General features: G+C 32.1%; 1 protein-coding gene across 1 annotated transcript; it reads left to right on the top strand.

Annotated features, from left to right (window-relative positions):
• Nucleotides 1-2,850: 2,850 nt before the first annotated feature.
• Nucleotides 2,851-11,983, top strand: LOC111718172 (uncharacterized; the record flags this gene model as incomplete). The annotated part of the gene is made up of 9 exons (XM_023493696.1): nt 2,851-2,942; nt 3,429-3,518; nt 4,294-4,365; nt 7,808-7,899; nt 8,486-8,574; nt 8,934-8,944; nt 9,334-9,423; nt 10,953-11,064; nt 11,785-11,983. Coding segments are annotated over exons 1-9 (842 nt in total), but the record flags the coding sequence as incomplete, so codon positions are not given.
• Between the last annotated feature and the right edge of the window lie 1,226 nt (nt 11,984-13,209).

Raw genomic sequence — 13,209 nt, 5'->3', positions numbered from 1 at the left:
ATCGTTCGAAAATGTGCATGTCAGAATATGTGAGATGGTCTTAATAATTGGTGCAACTTTTCATAGAAGTCTGGATATATGTGAGTATTAATATGAGAGGTTAGACTTAAAGAATTCTTATATTCAGGTTCTTGTCAAATCTTAGCATTGATTATTTAGATCATATATTACACAGATAGGACAAGATTTAGCATTTATTATTCAGATGATTCCACAGATAGGACAAGATTTAGCATTTATTATTCAGATCATAGATTCTACATATAGGACAAGATTTTGCATTTATTATTCAGATAATAGATTCCACAGATAGGACAAGATTTAGCATTTATTATTCAAACTATAGAATTCAAAGATAGGACAAGATTTAGCATTTATTATTCGGATCATAGATTCCACAGATACGACAAGATTTAAAATTGTTTAGTTGTTAATCGCTTTGGTTCCTTTTTTCATGTTTTCTCTCAGGGTCAAAGTTTGAAATTAAGTTAAAAGATAAATGCGTTTGGAATTGTTAATCATATATATTTGTTATTATAACACCATGTCAACCTGGACCCTGAGCGAAGATATATGCAACAACAGAAAAACGATTCAAAAATGATCTTGTTCATTGTTCAAACGATAGTTTTCCCATTTTCAGTTTATTGAAAGCTAAATTCAACCGAATACAGTTTTGAAGTTTTGGAAGTTTTATTTAAAGTTTTTAAAAAAAGGACCAGAACGACTGACAACACTAAATTCTTGTATCTTCTACTTAGTCTGTTGTTCAGGTCTTAATCTACAAGCTTGGCTTTATGGATAATATAAGGATAGAGTTAGGGATCAAAGAAGCTTACTGAGTCGTCTAGCGAAGTCAATATTATTATATTATAAAGATTTTATTATAAAGATTTATTCACACACAAAGATATAAATACAAAAATAAATGGTGTAGTTTAAATTAGTTTTTGAATATTATAGTTTTACAAAAGCAAAAAGAAAAATATGCAAAATTATGCACAAATAGGCGACTCGACATTGATCATTACCCATTTTATAACATATTTATCTTTTCAGTTATATCTATATCTTGTATGTATATAAAGTAGTAATCTCCGTCTGTTTGTATGTTTGATATGTCAGATCATAACTCCGGAATCCTTCAACCTAGTTGTCTCAAATTTTGATTGGATAAAACAATTCTAGATTGAGTGGGTTTAATTCTGGATGTCAAATTATCTATATATAGTATATGATAATTTTATATCAAATAACATTTCTAAAAGTTTTTATATTCTTACTTTTTTATCAAAAATAAAGTTTTTGGACCTTTTTTACTCTAATTTGAAATAAATCTTACCTGGAAGTGTTTAATTATTGAAATTAACATTACACACTGTCAATTCTTGGGATTATCCTTTTAATTTGTCAATTTGCTGGTTTGTCTATTTTTAATCTTGTAAATACGATATCTTTTCTTTTTTTCCTTTGCAAACTGACCTATTATTTTACATCCAATAGAGAATAGAATATATATTAGAGTGGAATTTACTAGAGAAAAGTGTAAAACGGCCATTTTGTTGTACTGTTTCCATACTGCAGGTGTACTTTACATATTTGCGCTATATAACCTTTTGGGCCCTGAAACATCATTTTATAGAAAATGTAAAATTAATTTTAAAAGAAACCAAATTATTAAATAGGCTGATTTCATAATTGACCAATGATCATTTCACATAGGCTCTATGCCTTTCACTTTACAAACGATGATTTTCCGTTAAAACTATAAATCAAATGATGTTTTTTATTCACCTAATTCATTTCATAAGGTTTATTTAACAGCTTTAAAAAATTCGAAATTGAAATGGATAGTCTATGGAACAGACTGTATTAATGTACTCTACTGCATATAATTTGTGAACATTTGCATGATTTGTACACTTTGAACTGCCTTTAAGGCTGAAAGGGACTGACAAAATTCATACCGATGGATTGTCTAAATTCCATTCTAATATATATTCTATTCTCTATGTTTACATCCAATAGAGAGGGAAACAGAAATGGCTCCATTTCACATAAATATTAAGGAAAAGTATATTTGACTCTTCATGAAATGGACTGTCTACTAAATTTAACCTTAATTTAAAGAGATTCAAGTTCGATTTACAAAAGGTTCTAATGCAAGGAAAGTTAATTGCAGTTGCGTATACTCTGCGCACATATTGAAACCAGTTCTTTCTGGGCGGAATTTGTAAACAAGGTTTAGTATCTGAGAAGATTAAAAGCATTAAATTTTGGTAATTTTGATAATTCACATAATAGTATTCTATGACCAGAATATTTCATTGATTTTTTATTGTGAAAGATGGATCCCATGTCAGGCTTAGACATCCGTCTTGTGTTTACATGACCACCAAGAGTCAGTACACTGCAGTACAAAAAATGCGTACACCTCTGAAATAACTTTCCTTGCATTATAACCTTGCTTTTACAACGGTTATACCCATCGAGATATTAGTAATAGAGGGGGCATCTGGAATTTTAGACTTCTTGTTGTACAGCCACTGTACACAATGTCCTCCCGATGAACAGATGGCAAAGCCCAATGTACAAGGCACCCTTGAAAACTTTGTCTGATCAAGTATGAATTGGATGTGAATCAAGTATGAATTAGATGAAAAATGTTGATTTTCTAGTTGTGTTTTTGCTACAAAAGTGACTTGGAAATCTAAAAATGTACATTTACTTCAACATTATTGATCAGATACCGGTTTCAAGGAAACCTATCTAAATCGGGCATTGACATCTTTGCATAAACGGTCACTTAACATTACGCTACAGTCCCTTTATATCTTCTTTTCATTCTAGAAAAAATGAAGTTGTTGTTGTTGTTGCTGTTGTTGCTGTTTGGATTATGTCTAGGAGAAGAATGCTGTGGCCCTGGAATATCTACAGATTGTGTGAGTCAAAAATTCTCCATAAAGAGACTATTTCATATCAAGATATTATGTACAGTTCGGTTTTTTTCGTCGTTCATTGTTCGTTAACGACCCATTTAATCTCTTTGAACGATCCAATTCGGTCGTTTATCGCTCCGTTCACGAAAATTTTCGCTTGTTCCCAAAAACGCTGCCCATCTGCTGCCCATCTCTGTACACTTGTATATGACGTTATTGACTCAGATTTGGTATTTTACCTTCCACCATTGTAAGTGCCGTTTATCAAGAGAAATATCAACTTAGATGTGCTAAAAATGGTTAGAAACTGACTTCATATAATTCACACTTGGAAATTTTCAATTTTTAGACAGAAATCACGAATATCTTCAACATGTTTACTCAGACGAAGGTAAAATAGGACTGTTATGAGTCCTACATGCCACTGTACCTGCAAATAAAGGCCTATTTTAAATCGTCTACACTCCCTTTAATATTGTTGTCGCGTAGGTCCCCTGTATCCCCCTGTGTTGCCCGACTGGTGAGGTTAGGATGACCGACACCAAGTGGACTCCTCATCGTTGCCATCTTGACGAACCGGTCAGTTATATAATATTTTTTTAAAAATCGGCTGACAAAGGAGGTTGTGCCATTCCATACCGTGATTCCCATAAAACTGTGGGATAGGACGACGAAATTTCAAAAATGTTTTGTGTATTCGATGTTGTTTTAATGCAAATAGTTTTAACAGTAGTCAATTTATTAGTAAAAAGCTGCACAAATGCGCGCTTAATGTTTAATGGACTATTTAGAGTCATAACCTGAATCTGAAAATCAGCTTCCTATTCCACAGTTTTCTGGGTCTCCCTGTAACTTTCTTTTTTTCATGATGTTAGGGTGTTGACTAAAATCTAGTTTTCTCTATAATAAATGTTGCTTCTAATGCAAACAAAATTTAACATGGTTAATGGAATATTTTAACCCCTAATAAAATTTAAATGTGAAAACAAATTGAACATATTGTTTGGAAGAATTTCTAAAACGTCAAGCATTAAAAAATCTGCCACAAACATTTACATTGTATATCATATTTGAAACTTTATAATGATGATTATATATAATTTTTTGTTTTTAGTTCTGTGTTTTTTCCTAAGTGGGCACAAAAGCAATTAGAAAAAGATCACACTCGCCTCAAACTGAAATTTTCGAATCCTTATATCTTTGCAACAAATTTTCTGTATTCAAAACATTTAAAATCTATCAGAGATCATAGTTTGAAAGAGCAATGGTTTACCAGATCAGGTTAAAAAATAAAATAATAAAATGAGAAGTTGAAGCGAGTAATCAGTTTCTAAACCTAACTTGACTTGTCTAGCCTGCTAAAGCTTGTGCTGAGCCAACCCTAGAGAATCTACCAGATTTTACTAACTATTATCATCAAGGAAAGGTAAAAACTAGAGAATCTACCAGATTTTACCAAGTATTATCATCAAGGAAAGGTAAAAAACTAAAATTAAAAAACTATTTAATTTCTACCAGATTTTACCAAGTATTATCATCAAGGAAAGGTAAAAACTAGAGAATCTACCAGATTTTACCAAGTATTATCATCAAGGAAAGGTAAAAAACTAAAATTAAAAAACTATTTAATTTCCTCACATTGCTTAAAGGGAGTGACCGGCTATGTAAGGTAGTTTAACTGAGTATGTAGTGTTGCGGAAAACTTCTTTCGGATTCATTTAAGACATATTAAACCCCCAAAGTAGGAGTTTTAAACGTCGAATTTGCGCTCAAACTCAGAATTTACAAATCTTTAAAAAGTTTAATATGTCTCAAATGAATCCGAAGGAAGTTTTCCACAATACTGAATACTCAGTTCAACTACCTTAAATAGCCGGTCACTCCCTTTAAAAAAACAAATATATTGCACTAAAAGTAAGTTTAGATTATTTATCTGTAAACACTAACCGTTGCAAAATTTGTCAGACTGAGGTTCTCAAAAAGATTAATTTTCAAAATGAATAAATTAAAGAAAGGTGAGACAAAATTCATAATCTGAGGAGGGGAACATTACACTGTGGAAAGGAAGACGATTTAAGACTAAAGTTTCTATTTAGTCCAAAGAACATAAATACACTAATTGTGTACAACATTTCATTAGTTGGTTTAAACATTTTGAATGTACTATCCAATTTATATTCAATAAATAAGGAAAAAATTGATCTAAATTTTCAAACATTCGTTTTTATTTAATCTACAGGGTGTCCCAATTAACATGGGAATTGAGAGACGACTTGAAAGTCGTCTTTGATTTCTTAAATTTATTGGATTGCAAAGAAAGTATAGAAATGAGGCTGAAAGTGGTCTGTCTATATATTTCTCGTGTCTTAAAAATTGACGAAAATATTAGATATAGACAATGTTATTTTTCAAATATACAAATCTTGCAATATATTCGCCAATTTTGAAGATACAAAAATGGTAGGCCTCATTTTGAAAATCTCAAAACCAGGCGTTTTCGATATTAGATGTTTAAACTTGAATACGACAATAATTGTGTTCACGAAAAAAATGCCGCATGGATCAAAGTCGTCACTTAATTCCTATGTTTATTGGGACACCCTGTATTACAAATTAATATTGTTTTTTATGATTTGAAAGATTGATGTTTACATTACCTCCGCCATTAAATAATGTTTATTCCTGATTTTATATTCTAACACTAATGGGTTTTACCCTGCCATTTTTATCCTTTTTAGCACTACTCCCCCTTTACCCTGCCATTTCTATCCGTTTTAGCTCCCCCCTTTACCCTGCCATGTATCCTTTTTAGCACTACCTCCCCTTTACCCTGCCATTTCTATCCTTTTTAGCTCCCCCCCCCCTTTACCTCGCCATGTATCCTTTTTAGCACTACCTCCCCTTTACCCTGCCATTTCAACCCTTTTTAGCTCTCCCCCCCTTTAGCCTGCCATGTATCCTTTTTTAGCACTACTCCCCCACTCCCCAATTCATTTTATCGTACAATTTGGTAACAGCAAAAACAATAAATAAAATGAGGACCCTTTTCTTGAATTAATTGACCCCCTTCACCCTCTTTTTAGTGCAATATTGAAACTAATTAAATTTGATTCCCTTTTAAAATGTTTTTTTTTTATCGACTAACTATAAAATGTGAGGAGAAGTGGGGGATTTTTTTGTTGAAATTAAAACTGTTTATTTTTCTTATGCTACTGTCACATACGACGTCGATGTTTAGATAAAAATTAGATATAACCTAAACGTTTATAGAGAGCTTCAAGTAAACAGAATTTCAATTTGAAAAATAATTTTTCTCACTTTTAACATTTTATTCGATTAAAGAAGAAATAAAATAAATGGTAAACATCAACCCATTTATACTTTATTGAAGCGCTGGAAATGATAAAATCAAAATGCATGTATATGGCAGTAAAGGGTGATCAATATTGAAATTGAGCCAACCGCCCGCCGAAGGTGGAGCGCGTTTTCACTTTAAAAAAATTTGCAATCAAAAATTTCAAAATCGTCCATAGGGTTGCAATTTGACGATTTAATATCTGAGAATTCACCGTAAGGCCATGACATTTTTTTATTTTCATGTTTTACATAATTTTTGGAATTTAATGCTGAATTCAAATCTGAAAAGCGTTGAAAAAAATGAAAATTGAGTGAGTTAGAGTTAAAAAACTCATCAAAAATATTATCAACAGGAATTTAGTACCGTTATTTGGCCATAACTTCTTAAGATTTTAATATTTTTAAAAATGGGTTTCGAATCTGAATTAAATTTCCAAGAAAATGATTTATCATATTTACTTTTCTGAAATATTTTTTTTGTTAGGCCTTACGGCGATTTCTCCAATATTAAGTCGTCAATGCGCAACCCTATGGACGATTTTGAAATTTTTTTATTACAATATTTTTTAAAAGTAAAAACCCAGCGACCTCCGGTGGGCGGTTGGCTAATTTCTAAAAAAAGTCACAAATCAATCACCCATGACTTCAGTTTAAAATAAATATTTGGAAAAATCTATTCATTTTTGAGCCTGAAGGTACAGTGGGGCCTATAAAACTGTGGAACATGATAATTACTGTTATGACTCAAGTTATAAAAAAAATAGTCCATTGAACATGAAACATTGCAAGTGTTCAGTGAACAATTAAAAACAGACACATTTCACGTAATGAAATAATTTTTATGCTAAAATACAGAAAAAGATTGTTTCAATCAAGGTACTAATGCAAGGAAAGTTAATTGCGGTCGCGTATACTCTGCGTACATATTGAAACCAGTTCTCTCTAGGTGGAATTTGTAAACAAGAATTGATGCATTATAATTTTGAAAATTCACATAATAGTTTCCTAAGACCAGAACATTTCATACATTATTTTTGTGAAAATTGATTCCATGTCAGGCTGTGACATCCGTCTTATGTTTACTTTTCCACCCAAAGACAGTACACTGCAGTACACCTCTGAAATAACTTTCCTTGCATTAGTACCTTGCTTTCAATTGCCTCTTCCGATTCCAGAGTTTTATAGGTCCCTGAATATTATTGCTAAATATATATATTTGTTTTAAAATAGTTTAGAATCAACACAATACACAATACAAAGACTAAATGATAAACGCAACATGATAAATGTCTTGTTTTATTATATGAAAAATACTAGCTGAGGGGCCCGACGTTACCCGGGGAAAAAAAGTTTTTAAAAAAATTCGATAAAGAAATTTTCGATTTTTTTAGCCTTTAACACCCCCTGGCCACCAATGAGTGTCCACAAAATAATTCAGCCCAATCGGTCCAGCCGTTTGGCCGGCTATGCGCAACATATATATATATATATTGAAGTTTGCTTTTTGTCAGATGTTTGGATTGTTACCAAGCAAAGATAAATTTGTGTGCCCTGACCCGGAACAAGGATTGATCCCTGCAGATTTATTTTACTATAATATCAGGTGTGTAATTTGTAGATTTCAATTTGGGTAATTTTGTGCATTATCATGTTTTAAAGATAAAATTTTTGGGCCTTCTCAGCAGCTCAATATAATAAGTACAGTTAAAATTTTTTCTCTGTACAAGTTGGCTTTCATGATTTAAAAAAAAATTTGGGCTCTGAGAGGAGATTTAAATTTACTCTTTAGTTCACGAACGTAGATTTAAACAACTCAATTCTCATAATCGTATGGTGCCCAGAAAGCCATAAAATCCGAAATGTTTAAAAATGGTTAAAAAACGAAGTCCAATGTTTGTTTAATAAGCATATTCTTTAACATATTTGTCAAAACGAAAAAATAAGTTTTCGTTAAAGGTTAAATGAATTATCTGCACGGACTGTTAGTTTTTACATTTTTTTTTCATGGGCGTGTGATTTCGTTTGTTAACGATTGTAAATTCAATGGTTGGTTTCAGGTCGTTGACGAAACTAATTCCTTCGTTTTCAAGAACATGCTATTCGGTAACAAAAAGCCCTAACCATAAATAGAAGCCCCCCCCTCCCTCTATAAGAAATATATTTTAAGGATTTAAATATTTAAATTTTAGTTTGTTAGAGACCGGTGAGCTGGTTGGAATCCATCCTTTAGAAGTTGGAGTTAAAATAATCAATCATTCAAACTCACAATTCTGCCTAGGAACAATAATTAAAATAATAAAAAAATTCAATAAATTTTCTTATCTTAAATATGAATTCAAATATATTAAAAGTATGTATTTTCCCTGTAAAATAGTGGTTATGCATTCCAAAAATAATGCTTCAATTAATAAATACTGTAACAATTCAGTAAAAATTTCAATATTTTCCCCTTTCCTATTTCAAATATGCAAAGTGAAAACTTTGCTAACTATCAAGAAAACTATAAACGTGAAAATAAACTACGAGAAAACAAAAATGTAAACAAATAAAAATCACTTGTTAAAAAGACTTGATTATGTTTAAAACTTAAATAATTGGCTTAAAAATACATTTTTGTTAATGTTTCTGTGTATCCAGTCTATGCCCAGGTAAAAATATTTTTTGTTTTAATTTGCTAAAATTTTTGCAAAATTTAAGGGACTGGACACGTAACTACAAGTGACCTTCTCTAGCTCTGCATGAATGAGATATCCATGTTGTTGAATTACTAAATTGATTTTTTTTCAATTCTTGATCTCTAAAAAGTGACTTGCGAATTTACGCTTGCAGAACAAATGAAAAAACTGTTAAAATTAAACACTTCCCAAGCTTGAAAAACAACGATATCATCCACATCATGATCAGATGAAGAATCAATGGGTACCATTGTAAATCGGGCATGTCTCTTTCTTTAAAATGGAGGTTCAATTGCAATTACAATTATAGTCCTTTGAAGAAACAAAATCAAAAAATAAAAATTAATTTAATAAAATTTAAGTTTGAATCAACAGAGAATGAAACCGAAGAGCTGAGTGTTGGATTCATGATTTGTACTCAAGACTCTCAGCCTGTAGACCAAGGAAGCAAGGTAGGATTTGTACTCACTGCTCTCAGCCTGTAGATCAAGGAAGCAAGGTAGGATTTGTACTCACTGCTCTCAGCCTGTAGACCAAGGAAGCAAGGTAGGATTTGTACTCAAGACTCTCAACCTGTAGATCAAGGAAGCAAGGTAGGATTTGTACTCACTGCTCTCAGCCTGTAGACCAAGGAAGCAAGGTAGGATTTGTACTCACGACTTCCAGACTGTAGATCAAGTAAGCAAGGTACAGTGAAACCCTTAATAACGAATACATCGGAAGAATTTATCAAATGTCGTCTTGACAATTTTTCAATGAGTTTTATACTATATATCGTAAATTTTAGTATTTGCGAAAATAAATAAATAGCCATGAATATGCGGGAGCATTTTTATAGAGTTCCATATAATCATTTAATTAAAAAACTAAATATCTGCAACATTCCATTATCAGAAAGTGAAGAATACCACATTTGATGAATTCTTTCGATGTATTCGTTATTAAGGGTTTCACTGTAGGATTTGTACTCAATACTACCAGACTGTAGATCAAGGAAGCAAGGTAGGATTTGTACTCAAGACTCCCAGACTGTAGATCAAGGAAGCAAGGTAGGATTTCTACTCAAGACTCTCAGACTGTAGATCAAGGAAGCAAGGTAGGATTTGTACTCAAGACTCCCAGCCTGTAGATCAAGGGAGCAAGGTAGGATTTTAATTGGCGCAGTTATACATATTGAAAAGAATTGTTACGTATTTATCATAGATTAATTAAAAAACGGCTAGTACAACAAATGTCGTCTTTTTAAGATTTAGGTTTTTTTCGTTCACAGCCCTGACACAGGGGCAAAAAGGAGTTACACTCAGTCGGCGTAGAATTATAAGACAGAGAGAGAGCCTGTTCTACGCCAACTGTGCTTAACTCTCTTGTGTTCTGGTTCAGGGTTATTGTGAACGAAAACCCTTAAATCTTGAAAAGACGACATCTAATATTCTACCTGTTCTTTTGATTAATCTTTGGTATTTATGTTCTGTACGAATATCCTTGAGATTTATCCTTTAATTAATTGCTTAAGACTATTTTTTGTTTAGAGAGTAAAATCATTTGTTGATCATATAAACAGAGGTAGCTGGGGGAACACTTTTATTAAATACTTGATACAATATCTGTTAGCCTTTTTTAAAGGAATACCACTTTTAAGATGAATAAAAGGAGGATACAGAGGAGCCAAATTATATAAAACCAAATAAATAAATGAATAAATGAATAAATGAAAGGATGAACAGGTGAATAAATGAATGAATGGAAAAATGAATAAATGAATAAATGAATAGGTGAATAAATGAATAAATGAATAGGTGAATAAATGAATGAATGAATGAATGAATAAATGAATAAATGAATAAATGAAGTGAAGACCCATTTTTGTGCAATAGGCTTATTTTCAATCTGCATGGTAAACCCATAGCTTTATAATAACATGTAAGATTGCTGAAATGTCGTCTTCCATTCCACAATTGTATGGAGCCTACGTTGTATCTAGGAATTTACGATGATCTTCTACCCCTGTGCCCTGATCATCTCCTCCATGTTCCTCTTGTTCACCATCATCTCCTATATCCTAGACCCAGACCTACATAGACCTCTCTTCGGCAATTCTTGTTCTGAAGACTGTAAACTCTTATTTTCTAAAATAAAACACTGAAAAAATTAAGTTGAAGGGACTGTACGCACAATTTGAAGTGATCTTCCAGGCAAAGATGGGAATCCCTAATTCACAATGGTTCCCTTTTAACATTTATATGATTAAAATTGTGGAAAATATATTGTCATTTATCTAGGTTTAAAAGTACTGTTCTCTAATAGTTCCTATAATCGGGCATGAAGGGTCACTTGAAATTACCCTTACAGTCCCTTTAATGCCCCTCCTTATATATTATTTTAATGTTAATATAACAGAGATTTTAATAATTATAAATCTTTTACAATTCTGAATTGTGGTTAATTTTTTTTCGCATGGTTTCAAATGGTCTAAAAGTGCAACTTTTGAAGAGAACAACATATTTGTAATAATAGATTTAGTCTGGTATATATATGTCAAATTAGGCATTCTGACATACAAGATACACACCTCAGGACTCAGGAGACTCAGGAACTTGATAAAAAAAACCATTCAAGTTAGGGTCATGAGTTAGAAGGAAAAGTTAAAAGTTTGAAACCTCAGACCAACATTTTATGAAATCTGTCGAAAAAACCGTGGGGCAGTCAGTTGGAAAATAAGAAGAAAAGGTCTTCTTTGTAAAGATTTGATTCCGTTCTTTCAAAAGTTTCAATCTTTGGATGAAATTTTAAACATGTAATTTTAAAAATTTTTTAGATAACTCTTGGATTCATAATCAACCTTCTTCTTACTTACATCTGCCTCACTACTGGTTATATCAGCAGGTATACAGGGTTAACCATAAAACGTGATAATTCAGAGACGGCTGACAGAGGTGTGAAGGGGGAGGGGGCTAATAAGACCCAATTCCTGCTCGTACAGAGAGTCCCATATCATATTAGATTATTTCTATGGTTTATACCCAAAAAAATGCACTTGAAAACCTAGTATTTTCTGCGAGAACATTTTTTTCAATGGCCTTTAAATTAAATTTTCCGATTCAAATAGATTATCAAGTACCATAGGATCAATTAAACACGACGTCACATGTGTCAAATATTACAGGAAAACGAAGTTTTCTTACATTATTTGACATGTATTTCAAAATTTAAATAAACAAATGTAAAAACAGAAACTAAAAAACACATAAAATAGCACCCTTTTCACTGTAAGATAAGCTCTTTATTCTAAGATTATCACTATTATTAAAAATTTTGTCGGACACAATACTTAGTTGACACTTGTGATGTTGTGCTGAGAGTTTACAAATACTACGTTGCCATCTATTGTACTTGCCAATCTATTTGGTCCGATTAGTCGCGTAATTTAGAGTCAGATATGATAAAGACATCACATAGAATCAGCCGCTTATTGAAAGTCTCATAAATTTTCAAGACAGGGTTGACTTTGAAGTGTCTTATTGCCTTGGGCTTTGTTTTTACCTCTTTAACTCACTTTTGCTTTTCTGTAGCCCTTTACATGTACATTTAGCACTATAAAGCACAGTGGACAGTGGACACCCTATAGTACATATTTTATCATAATATACTTTTCATTTCTACATTTTTATGGAACATTACCTTTTCTTGAACTAACTTTAGTTCGGTCCGCCTAATTCTGTTGCATAAAACAAGGGAGCGGAAACGTCAAATGTTTGTGTTTGTACCAAAAGAGTGTGCGTGTGTAGTAAGGAACCGAAAGTTGTACTGTCGGTTTATACAGTACAGAAGAATCTCGGTATTTAGTCTGGGAGAGTACATTTGTTTATTGTTAATTGTTTACTTTTACAAATAAGTTTAATATGCAAACATGTAATATATTATTTATATATTTAAGTCAACACTAAAAGCCAAATTTGCATGTAAAGAATATAATTTGCTTAAAGTTTTCAATAAACTACTCGTTAAATTCAAGCTTAATTATAATTGTTGACATTTTTCTGCACTTTCCTTTATTGTAGTCAAGTTGTGTGTCTGTACAAAAAGAGAATGCGTGTGTAATAAGGAACCTGTCTGCAAAGCAGAACATCTGGCTTCCTTAAGCCAGACCAGCGCCATTTCCCTTCCCTTTATTCTTATTTCCTGCATAAAATGCTTTGGGTCAACCACATACCAGGTTATACACTAGATGGGCTGGTTCT

This window comes from Eurytemora carolleeae, unplaced genomic scaffold (genome assembly GCF_000591075.1).
Source record: "Eurytemora carolleeae unplaced genomic scaffold, Eaff_2.0 scaffold161, whole genome shotgun sequence".
NCBI classification, from domain to species: domain Eukaryota; kingdom Metazoa; phylum Arthropoda; class Copepoda; order Calanoida; family Temoridae; genus Eurytemora; species Eurytemora carolleeae.
This window is presented reverse-complemented; position numbering and strand designations above follow the sequence as displayed.